This window comes from Mobula hypostoma, chromosome 7 (genome assembly GCF_963921235.1).
Source record: "Mobula hypostoma chromosome 7, sMobHyp1.1, whole genome shotgun sequence".
NCBI lineage: Eukaryota > Metazoa > Chordata > Chondrichthyes > Myliobatiformes > Myliobatidae > Mobula > Mobula hypostoma.
Window position 1 is genome coordinate 151,589,694 of NC_086103.1, and position 13,050 is coordinate 151,602,743.

Sequence of the window (13,050 nt, forward strand, 5' to 3'; positions counted from 1 at the left end):
TTTTTCTCTTACCCAGGTCCTCAATACCTCTTGAAAACCCAAGGTTCACTGCACTTGCTCTCTTTACCTTTTATTCTGACAGGCACATACAAGCTTTGTACTCTCAAAATTTCACTTTTGAAGGCCTCCCACTTACCAAGCACACCTTTGCCAGAAAACAGCATGTCCCAACCCTCACTTAACAGATCATTTCTGATACCATTAAAGTTGGCCTTACTCCAATTTAGAATCTCAACCTGCAGACCAGGCCTCTCTTTTTGCATATCTACTTTGAACATAATGGCATTGTGGTCACTAGATGCAAAGATCCCCTACACAAACTTCTGTCACCTGCCCTGTCTTGTTTCCAAATTGCAGGTCCAATGTTGCGAGTTCTCTCATTGGGACTTCTACATATCGATGAAGGAAACTTCCTTAAACTCATCTGACAATCTCATCTAGTTCTTTTATGGTATAGGATTCCCCAGTACAATAATTTCCTAGTTTCTGCAAATTCCTATCTGATACAGGTAGCCTGAAATTATATTTTTGTTCAGCTCCAAGTGATCCATCATTAACAAAAAAAAACATTTCTGAGGAAGTAACATTAGAAAAATTTGCTGTACAAGAATTGCTGGCAATATCTGAAAAGGAAGAAAACGGTGTTACAGGTCCTGGAAACAGTTCAGTGTTTTTTTGGTGTTGAAACACAGTTGGGAATAAGTTTGAGAAACTCACTGAACAGTGTTGACAGTTTTCCTGTGTAACATCACAATGAAACTGACATTGATGGTTTCAGCAAAACATCCCTGTCAGGGTGTTGCATTTTCTTGTAGCTGTCAGCGATCAACACTGGTGCACCTCAGGGGTGTGTGCTTTACCCACTGCTCTAATCTACTCTCTCTATATTCATGACTGTGTGGCTAGGCATAGCTCAAACACCATCTATAAATTTGCTGATGATACAACCATTGTTGGTAGAAACTCAGATGGTGACCAGAGGGTGCACAGGAGCAAGGAATACCAATCAGTGGAGTGGTGTCACTGCAACAACCTGGCACTCAACGTCAGTAAGATGAAAGGGCTGATTGTGGACTGCAGGAAGGGTAAGACGAAGGAGCACATACCAATCCTCATAGAGGGATCAGAAGTGGAGAGAGTGAGCAGTTTCAAGTTCCTGGGTGTCAAGATGTCTGATGACCCAACATGTTGATGCAGTTATAAAGAAGGCAAGACAGCGGCTATACTTCATTAGGAGTTTGAAGAGATTTGGTATGTCAACAAATACACTCAAAAACATCTATAGATGTACCGTGGAGAGTATTCTGACAGGCTGCATCACTGTCTGGTATGGGGGGCGGGGGGGGGGGGGGAAGAGTGCTACTGCGCAGGACCGAAAGAAGCTGCAAAGGGTTGTAAATTTAGTTGGCTCCATCTTGGGCACTAGTCTACAAAGTACCCAGGTCATCTTCAGGGAGCGGTGTCTCAGAAAGGCAGCGTCCATTATTAAGGACCTCCAGCACCCAGGATATGCCCTTTTCTCACTGTTACCATCAGATAGGAGGTACAGAAGCCTGAAGGCGCACACTCAGCGATTCAGGAACAGCTTCTTTCCCTCTGCCATCCGATTCCTAAATGGACATTGAACCAGTGAACACTACCTCACTTTTTAAAATACATACTATTTCTGTTTTTGCATGATTTTTAATCTATTCAACATATGTATACTGTAATTGATTTACTTATTATTTAATTTTTTTCCCTCCTTCTATATTATGCATTGCATTGAACTGCTGCTGCTAAGTTAACAAGTTTCATAGCACATGCCAGTGATAATAAACCTGATTCTGGTCAACCCAGCAGTTGTGACCTTGGCAGCCAGCTCTTACAACTGTCAAAGAAACATCTTTCTAGCTGCAGAGAACTATTGCTACTAAATGAAAGGATGATGCATTATTGGAAGTGTATTGGAAAACTGTAGCTAAGAGATAACAGGGACCAGGACAGGCTAGTGTGTAGGACATGCTTTCTGCAGGAACTTTTCAAAATGCAAGGGAGACAAGGACACTCTCTCAGATTACAAACAGGCATTCCTGGGAGGTGGTTTCTGGAGAGGTACTAGAACGTACTTCGATCCTATGACTTTGTAGAAGGCTGAATGGCAATGCACAAACTCACTCTGCCTGCGCCTTTTAGTCCAAGAAGTGGGTAAGGCCTCCTCTGCCTGCGTATGGAAACCAATGTAGCAGAGAATTACAGTGATGACACATACAACCTCTTACACCCGAGGGTGGAAGATGTCCCATATTTCAGTGGTGTCAAAGGATGTAGTTTCAGTGATGGCTCTTTATGTAGCATGGTTTCAGGATAAATACTTAGCAGAATGGGACTATTATGAAAATAGAGAATTGAAAATCTTGCAGAAATGAAATATTGCATTTTGCAATTCTGTTAATATCATTTGGGAAAGATTTGCTGCTAGACAGAATATCCCTCTAAAATATTGAGAAGATGAATTTCCCAGTGGGTGTTAAGGTACCCAGAAATAGGTTGAAAATCTCTCCAAGGTTTAAGCCAATTATCAACTGTAAAACCACATGCATTTTAGAACCATGTGACTTAATTAATTGCCCATAGTTTCTGAAATGCATAAAAGCACAGATAATCTCAGTAACTACAACAAAAATTGTACTGTGATAATTTTCTTTAGGGGAGGAATTATAGATGTTGCCTGACCTGCCACATACTCAACATTTTCAGCTTTTATTATAAACCTTCAGAGAGCCATGGTACACCATGCCTGGAAAACAACTGTACCAAGCATGATTCAAAAGAATTTTGAATTGGTTCTATGATAAAATACCAGATGGATTGCAGAAATGTTTATTTACCTGATGTAATGAGATGTGAGAAAATTAAACAGGGATTTTAAAGGAAAACAGTCTTCTGTAGACTTTTACTATTAACCTCACAAGTCTGAGATTCAGGTGGAATGGCAGTTTAGTTTTATTAAATAGAGGCTACTGGAACAAAAACAAGTTTAGTTTAATTCTATAACGTTGACAAACTTCTATAGGTATGCTGTGGAGAGTATATTGACAAGCTGCATGTGGAGAGTATACTGACAAGCTGCATCACAGCCTGGTGTGGAAACACCAATGAAACAATGGAAAATCCTATATAAATGATGGATACAGCCCAACCCATCATGGGTGAAGCCTTCCCCACCATTAGGCACATCTACACGGAGGGCTGTTGCAAGAAAGCAGCAACCATCTTTAAGGACGTCCATCACCCGAGTCATGCTCTCTTCTCACTGCTGCCATCAGGAAGAAGGTACAAGAGCCTCAGGACCTGGACCATCAGGTTCAGGAACAGTTATTACCCCTCAAACATCAGGCTCTTTAACTGGTGGGAATAACTTCACTTGCCCCATCACTGAACTGTTCGCACAACCTATGGCCTCACTTTCAATGACTGATCTCATTTTTTCAATATTTGATTTTTTTTCTTTTGCATTGCAGTTTATTGTCTTTTGCACATTGATTGTTTGCCTGCCCTGTTGGGTGTGGCTTTCACTGATTCTGTTATGTTTCTTGGATTTACTGAGTACACCCATAAGACAACAAATGTCAGGGTTGTATATATTGTTGGTGACATATATTTGCTTTGATTACAAATTTACTTTGAACTTTGGAATCTATTTCTCAACTGGAGGAAAGAAAGCAATTAAAGGAGTCAGCACAGCAACATTTTTCATTTTAAAATGCCAGTGAATAACCAAGACCAAGCAAAAATAAACTGAAGGGAAATAAGGAAATATCTTCATAGGGGAAATAAAGAAAGTCTTTCCATTAATCTACTTCACATGTCATAAGAATGGCCTGTGGGGGCAGGGTATAACATCTTAAAATGTTATCCCTAGAGTAACAGATTTCCTATTTGATGTTGAGATTCAGTTTGTGCTGTGACTTCTTAAAAAAACAAAATCAGATTGGCCTGCTTTACGAAAGGACATCCATTTAAGGCCAGTGGACAGAGTAGTGGGTGCCTGGAGTACACTGCTATATGTGGTGGTAGAGGGTGACAGACAGGCACATAGACGTAAGAAAAGTGCTGGGTTATGGGCTGTGTAGGACAGAAGGGTTAGATCGATTGTGGAGTAGGTTTATGCAAGTCAGCACAACATTGTGGGCCAAAGCGCCTCTACTGTTCGATGTTATTACTAAAACATTTGAAAGCTACAGCAAGTCTTCCAGCAGATTTAATATAAAAAACACACAGGCTATTCTTAAAAAAAAGACAAAGTTTAATGTCTTAAAGAAACTACACGACAGCAATGATAGACTTTATTACGCAATTTGAATGTCATTAAGTGTGGGATAAATATTGGCTAGGTGTTAACGTCCCTGCTCCTCTTTAGACTAGAGGCAAAGCGCTCTTAATACCCACTGGAAAGCAGACTTTAATGATTTAATGGCTTCCTTAAAAAGTTTCACCACTCAAGGTTGAGAACTCCCTCAAAATTGTCCTGGAGTCTCACTTTAGATGTCCATACCAAAATTCTCTAGAGTAGGACTTGAACCCATAACCTTCTAACTCAAAAGGCAATAGTTCCACCAACTGAATCACATGTGTCATACTAGCTGAACAGCTGTTTTTCAGTTTCTGATTATCAGTACTGGCAACTTTCTTCAGAGTAATAATACAACATAGAAGGAAGCCCTTCAGATCAACTTATCCTCACTGTCCAAGTTACCGATCGAAGCTAGTCCCATTTGCCAGTGTTTGGTTCATATCCCTCTGAATCTTGCTCATCCATGTACCTGGCCAACTTTGCAACTGTCCCCTCCAGCAGCCCTCCCCATACACCCAGCACCCTTTGTGTGGCAAATCTGTGCCTCACAGGTCCCTTCCAAATCTGTCCTCTTTCTTTACTCATGTAACCATATCAACATTATATTTTTTTAATATCCATAGTGAAAAGAATAGAATTACTTCTAATTGCACTACTGCCATCTCAGAAAAACCCAAATCTTTCTTGATGAATGGATTATTTTTTAAAACTAAATCTGAAATAATAACAGAAAACACTGAAAATATTCAGGAGATCAAACAACAGTTGACAAGAAATAAAACAATAGTCTCAATAGTTCAAGGAGTAAGATGACTGATCCAACATAAGCTGATGGTATTGGCACTGATGAAATTCCAGTATTTTCTGTTTTCATTTCTCTACTAGTATTCAACATAAACAATTGACATTAATAACATCATCAGTTAACTGGAATGAAAGAACTCTATATTAAAAGTATTGCAAATAACCATAATCACCATATTTAAGCATGATATTAAGAACTCAAATTACAGGGCACAGATCAATGGCATGCACTTCTTACAGAACGTAAATCTAACAGCTTTATATAATTAGTATGCAAGATCCCTTATAATCCAGTATGGAAGTTAGTCAAGAGAGACACTAAATAAGTTTCTTTAGTCTGATGGATTTATTTTCAAGAGGTCTTAGTTTAACAGGTAACATACAGAAATATATAAAAGTGGCAGTAGCTAATGGAATTGCTGTGCCACAATTTCAATAACCTGGGTTCAATCCTGACCTTTGGTGTCCTTTGTGTGGAGTGTACACATTCACTCCATGACCCCACGGATTCCCCCCCGATGCACCTTTTTCCTCCAAGATCCCAAAGATCTGTGGGTTGATAGGTTACTTGGCCACTATAGATGTGATAGAATCCGAAGGGAGTTGGAACATGTGCATAAAATGGGATTTGTGTCAGATTAGCACAATGGTTGCCTAATGGTTGGTGTGCATGATGTGGATTCAGTGAAACAAAAGGCCCATTTCCTTGTGCTGTATCTTTCAATGACAATCCTGTTGCCTGGATCCCTGGGCCTGGCTCTTACCTCAAAAACTAGTGAGCCATCATACTTGTGCTGACAGCTCTGTGAAAGCTACATTCATTAAATAAAACACAAACAGAAAATGCTGGAAATTATCTGCAGGGCAGATAGCAGCTACGGAGAAACAGAGCTGCTTCCGATTGACTTGAACTTTTAAATCTGTTTTTCTCTCCACAGATGCTACCTGATCTACTGAGTACTTCTGGAATTTTCGGCCTCATTTCATATTTAAAGTAGCTGCAGTCCTTTGCTTTTGGACATATCTATTGGCAACTCTGGAAATCAATAGTGCTCAACAGGCTGAAGTTAATATGCTTACACTAAAATGTCTAGTTTGATCCCCTTTCCTCCTGCATTTTAGGTGGAAAAGGCCATAGAAGCTTCTCAATACAGATTCAACTTAAAATTGCAGGCAGGTTGTAATGATATTGTGGCGACCCACTTTCTAGCACACACGAACCGGCGTGCACCGGCAGAGAGGCCGGCCCCAAAAAGGGCGCCAGGCCATCTTCATCAGCAGGGGGAAAATCCCGCGCGCGGAAAGGGTCTGCGATTATGCATTCCCCACAGCGGTCCCGCTCAAGGAGGACGGGAACGGGAAGGCTTTAAAAGCAGGCCGCGAAGTTTGAATAAATCTCTTTTATTGCAACTCCAACTCACCGACTCCGTGTGGTTATTCTAGCGCTGTGTGTAGCACACTGCTACAATATCAGTAAAACTAGTCATGTAAATACAAAAAAGGACATCAGTGGCTGCACCAGTCCACAGAATAAAACTACAGACAGCACAATTCTATGGCTCCGGGACATATAAGCAACTTGAAGGGAAAAATAGGTAACCCGAGGAGTCTAACCTCCTCACTCTTCAACTGGATTTCCGTTACAAATACGACAGTACGCATGTAATTTAATACAACTTCTTGCCAGAGCCATACAAGATATTGCTAGACTGAAGAATAGATTTCCATTGTTAAGTTTGTCAGAAGTGATTTTGTGGATTTGGAAGATATGCAGTTTAAATTGCATTGTGGTTAGCACAAACAGCTTGTTCCTGTGCTGTACTGTTCCATGTCCAATGTTCAAAGTAACAACTGACTTTTCTGTCCGTCCATTGTAGTAATACAGGTTGCTCAACAGTGAGCAAGTGTTAAATCTTGTGCTGGCAACCAGAGCAATTCATCATCAAATCCCAACTAAATTTTGTTCCTTGTCCTCCTTCCAAACCCTCTTTCTCCCTTGAATAAAGTAAATTTATTCAGAATTTTAATGTCACCAACAATCTATAATTGTGGTCCCATTTTTCACATGTACTAGATATCGGATGAGAACTGACTTTAAAGTGCAAAAATGAATGGGGAATACAAAACCAAGTCAATAGTGATTCAACAGTGGCAGATCTTTAGATAACGCTTAGACAGGTGTATAACGTAAAAAACCAAACATGTCAAAAACTACATCTTTTCTTGCAACACACGCAAAATGCATGAGGAACTCAATAAGGAAGGTACCATCTGTGGAAAAGAGCAAACAACCGACATTTTGGACCAAGACCCTTCAATAACTGGATAAAAAGATGGGATGTCAGTAAGGTGGGGGGAGGGGAGGAAGAAATACAAGGTAGTAGATGATAGGGGAAACCATGGGGGTGGGTAAAGAGCTGGGAAGTCGATTGGTGAAAGAGATAAAGGGCTGGAGAAGGGGAATCTGATAGGAGAGGATAGAAGGCCATGGAATAAAAGGGAAGGGAGAAGGAGCACCAGAGGGAGGTGATGGGCAGGTAAGGAGATAAGTTGAGAGGGAAATGGGAGTGGGGAATGGTGAAGGGAGGGGGGCATTACCGGAAGTTCAGGAAATCGATGTTTATGCCATCAGGTTGGAGGCTGCCCAGAAGGAATACAAAGTGTTGCTCCTCCAACCTGAATGTGGTCTCATCATGGCAGTAGAAGAGGCCATGGACTGACATGTTGGAATGGGAATGGGAAGCAGAATTAAAATGGGTGGCCTCCAGAAGATCCTGCTTTTTCTGGTGGAAGAAGCATAGGTGCTCAGCGAAGCAGTCTCTCAATCTACGTCAGGTCTCACCGATATTCAGGAGGCCACACCAGAGCACCAGATACAGTAGATAACCCCAAGAGACTCACAGCTGAAGTGTCACCTCACCTGGAAGGACTGCTTGGGGCCCTGAATGGTAGTGAGGGAGGTGTGGGGGCAGATGTAGCACTTGTTCCGTTTGCAAGGATAAATGGGCAGACTATTTTCTAAATGGGGAGAAAATCCAGGAATCCAAGATGCAGAGGGACTTGGGAGTCCTTGTGCAGAACACCCTAAAGGTTAACTTGCAGGTTGACAGTGGTGAGGAAGGCAAATGCCATGTTAGCATTCATTTCAAGAGGTCTAGAATACAAGAGCAAGGATGTGATGTTGGGGCTTTATAAAGCACCGGTGAGGCCTCGCCTTGAGTATTGTGAACAATTTTGGGCCCCTCATCTTAGAAAAGATGTGCTGGCACAGGAGAGGGTCCAGAGGACGTTCACAAGGATGATTCCAGGGATGAAAAGGGTTATCATACAAGGAACGTTTGATGGCTCTGGGTCTGTACTCGCTGGTATTCAAAAGGATGAGGGGGGATCTCATTGAAACCTTTTGAATGCTGAAAGGCCTAGACAGAATAGATGTGGAAAGGAGGTTTCCCATGGTGGGAGAGTCTAGGACCAGAGGGCACAGCCTCAGGAAATAGGCTCTTTCAAAACAGAGATACAAAAAAATTTCTTTAGCCTAAGGGTGGCGAATTTGTGGAATTTGTTGCCACATGCAGCTGTGGAGGCTAAGTTGTTGGGTGTATTTAAGGCAGAGTTTGATAGGTTCTTGATTGGACATGGCATCAAAGGTTACTGGAAGAAGGCCAGGAACTGGGATTGAGGAGGAAATAAAAACAAAAACAAAAAAAAAAGGATCAGCCATGATTGAATGGCGGTGCAGACTCGATGCACCAGATGGCCTGATTCTGCTTCTATGTCTTATGGTCTTATAAGCTCCAGGAGGGAGATCAGTAAGGTGGGTAAATGGACAAGGGAGTTGTGTAGGGAGTGATTCCAATGAAAAGCAGAAAATGGGGGTTTGGGTGGAGGAAAAGATGTGCATGGCGGTGGGATCCTGTTGAAAATGGTGGAAGTTATGGAGAATTATGTGCTGGATGCGGAGGTTGGTGGGGTGGTAGGTGAGGGCAAGAGGAACCCCGTCCCTGGTGGGGCTGTGGTCGGATGGGGTGAGGGCAGACGTGGGCGAAATGCAAGAGATGCAGATGAGGGCAGCCTTAATGGTGGAGGAAGAGAAGCCCCTTTCTTTGAAGGAGAATATCTCCTTAGTTCTGGAACGAAAAGCCTCATTCTGAGAGCAGATGTACTGGAGATGAAGGAATTGAAAGAAGAGATGGCATCTCCATTTCTTGTGTAAATTGCAGGTCCTCAGCTCATTTCCACAATTTAAGCAGGAATGAAGGCTGATGATTCTTTTTACATTTGCACTTTCTTACATCTGTAGTGGAAGTGACCAGGAGAAGGACTTGATAACTCAAAATTCTGTGGCCTACCATGTGAACTCAGATTGGTTGAGATTAACAATATAACCTAGATCTCCTTTTCCCTTTCTACTCCATTGTATATCACCGTTTATTTCTTTCTTTATATGACTAGGAAGCCAATAATCTATTTGTAAAAAAAATCTTACCTTTTTCAGATATATTATTCTACTAGAATGATTAGATATGTAGATAAATTGGAGAATTTATTGTCAATAAAACATTCCATATTCAATTTACTGAGGAAATCATAAATTTGTGTAGGCTTGTTGCATGCATTAAGGTCTCTTCTTCTTGCTAGTATTTTTTTTTAGCCAATTTCAAATATATCGCATAGGGGGAAGAAGTATGTTGAATATAACAAAATCCAAACATACCTTCATACAATTGTGCATACTGAGGGAACCCAGCAGCTCGCAACCAGTCACATGCTTCTTTGGCTTCAATCTCTGAAGAGAGGAAAGAAAGGCACATTAAAAACTATTCAACATTCAGCCATGAGCACTACGCTGAATTGTAGCTTCCCTCATTGAGCTCCTCTGGCAGCTGAACAAGGGCGGCTTACAATGAATAAAATCCCTTTAGCTGGTTAGGTACACAACGTCAATGAAATACAGTGACAGAAACTCTTCAATGGTTTGGCTTAGAACACTGGCACACAAGTGTACAGATAAATTTATGAAAAGATGAACAGGAGATGAAGGACAGAAGTGTACTTTCTTCGCCAATTTCCCTTTTCTTGGTTTTAACTTCGTAAGTATTTCATGAACTCAGATGAACTCTGCAATGTAGTGCAGCATTGTGGAAACAGATGGTTATAGCACTGTTCTCTAGAGTAAAGGCTCAAGGTATTTCTAAGAGGTGCATCAACTGAACCCATTCCTTTCAGTGGCTTCTAGTGCACGTAATTAAGGCAACACCATAAGGATCAATTAGAGCTAATGCAGTGAGCATGGTTTCAACTGCTGACTAATTTCTCCTGAGGGAAATATTGACAATTTGTCTAGTGTCGTATCATCCGCTGTTATAAATGAACTAAATGACTGCACTTTAAAGTTAAGTTATTGCTATCTCAGCTTTATGATGTATTTCTTAGCTTTTGGAAAGACATAGGCCCTATCATTACTGCACGAAAAATATTGGCGTTTAAGTGGTATTTTGGTTTGACCTAGTGCTGCTTGTGAAAAGAACAGAGAAAATCACTTGCAAGCTTTAAATAACTTGAATTATTATGTTCAGTTTTGGTTGCCTCATTGGAAGGATGTGGAAGCTTTAAAGAGGGGGCAAGGAGACTTACCATGATATTGCCTCGATTAGAGAGCATGCTGTACGAGAGAAGGTTGAGCTAGCTAGGACGTCTGGCTTTGGAGCAAAGGAGGATGAGAGTTGACGTGATAGAGGTGTACAAGATGATAAGAGGCAAAGATTGAGTGGACAGCCAGCAACTTGTTCCCAGGGTAGAGATGGCTCATACAAGAGGGCATAAATTTAAGGTGATTGGAGAGCAGTATGGTGGTGGTGGTGGGGGGGGGGGGGGGAATGGAGGATGTCAGAGGCACAGTGGAACTCTTTTTTACCTCCAGAGTGGTGGGTGCATTGAACATGCTGCCAGGGGTGGTAGTAGAGGTAGATATATTAAGGAAGTTTAAGAGACCCTTAAGTAAGCACATGGATGAAAGAAATAGAGTACGGCTATGTGGGAGTGAAGGATTAGGTTGATCTTGCAGTAGGTTAAAAGGTTGGCACAACACGGTGGGCTAAAGGGCTTGTACTATGTTATAGTTATTTTTTGGTTTAACACAACACTGAAACTGACATTATTATCATGGAAGGCTCACATTATTTTTTCCTATACAAAGTACATGTTCCTTTGTATACAAAGTACATGTTCTTTAAGAGCTTGTCCCAATTCTTTCAATCTCCTTGATAGCACTCCCCAAATCCCTCCCATCATTGCAGTTTCATTCAGTCTGAGAGTTGGTTCTTTAAATAGCCTGGGTGTAGAGTCAGTAAAACCTGGCTGTGCTGTTAATAAATAAGGTTTATTTGTCTCATCAGCATGATCAAAAACCACACTGATGACTAACAGTTTTAAATCACTGTTGATACAAGTTTTGGGAAAGTTTTGCGCTGCAAGGAAAGGCACTAGGAAAATGAAAAATCCCTCTGAAAGATAGAGACAAACTTGACAGACACCCCGAAATGGATGCAAAATTGGTCTATTCCAGACAAAACATTTTTTAAAAAAAAACAACCACAGCACCATGTGAATAACTTCTTAATGTTTTTTTGCAACTCAGCTCCTTATCAAGCCAGTTCTGGCCTCCAAATCTCCACTCAATCTACATTACTACATTCTTTTAATTCTGTTTACTGGACATTGCAGGAGAGTTACGGGAGTCCCCATGAGTACCCTGACCTCTGGTTAACACGAGTGAGGTAAGGATCTTTGTCATGCGTATTCCCAGCAGTTTACTTGAGTAATTACAATATATTGGCCTGCCTTACACGTACTCACACCACTGTTCTATCTTGACGCCTGCTATAGAAGCTTCATTGCAGACAACAAATGATCATCAGTTCTGTCACAATTAATAAATACAATGCACAAGGCAGATGCACAATTGTATCGAATAAGTTCTGCAGAATCAAAAGTTGGCAAATATCTGCACTGACTATCAATGGCAGAGTCAAAGCTAAGAGGATGTGGCTACCACTTGCCTAAATATGCTTTCAGAAGGTTAGATAGACACAAGTCGGTAAATAAAAAACACAAATAGACTTTCCATTGAACTGGCAAGAGATTGGATCTTGCCTCTCATTAGTGCACTGAATGTTGGTTGTGGATTATGCTGATGGCCAGTCTGATTACATGTAAAAAGAAGTCTTGAATTGGCCATAAAAAGTACTAGGAATAGTGTTACAGTGATTTACTCCCAAAGTTGAGTTATAATAAGTCCTGGAAAATTCCTGACAACACCACATCCAATTTAGTGCAGCTAGAACTATTTTTCTCCTCAGCAATCAGAGAAGGGCATCAGCCCTTAAAGACACACTCTCAATAGCTGCCTGACAGCAGGAACATACATGAAGGATGCCAAGAAGGAAAACGGACTGCAGAGCAGAGGAGGAGAGCTGTAGATTTACTAAGTTGGATACTGAAGTCCGATCGTACAAGATGCACATCAGGAGAGACATTCAGTGTGCCAGGAACTTCCTAGATCCACCAATGGAGAAATATGGCAGGAGGTGGCCGACTTTACAGGGTGATATCATTCAACCATACATGAATATAGCCAAATGAAACAGCATTCCTCTGGGGCCAAGATGTAAAACACATTACCAATAGCACACTGCACAAAGCACGAATAGCACATATGGTTACAGCTGCAGATAAACATAGTCACAAAGAAAAAAAAATATATAATATAGCCCAGGTTCTTGAGTGGCATGACTGTGTGTTAAGCTGTCCTGGTCCAGCTTGTTTTTCCACTGAGCAAACACTGGAGAGCAGCACCACTGGGAGAGGCCAGCTCACAACTTAGTATGGATTCTAGTGTGCCCATAGAGGCT

At 41.3% G+C, this 13,050-nt stretch overlaps 1 protein-coding gene across 11 annotated transcripts in view; it reads right to left on the minus strand.

Moving 5' to 3' along the window:
• The window catches only part of stard13b (StAR related lipid transfer domain containing 13b), a 458,491-nt gene that overhangs the window by 63,533 nt on the left and 381,908 nt on the right, over positions 1-13,050 (minus strand). For all 11 annotated transcript variants that reach the window (XM_063054298.1, XM_063054300.1, XM_063054297.1 and 8 more), the window contains one exon: positions 9,855-9,926. In XM_063054298.1, coding sequence (XP_062910368.1) covers positions 9,855-9,926 — 72 coding nt within the window. The remainder of the gene's footprint in view (positions 1-9,854; positions 9,927-13,050) is intronic.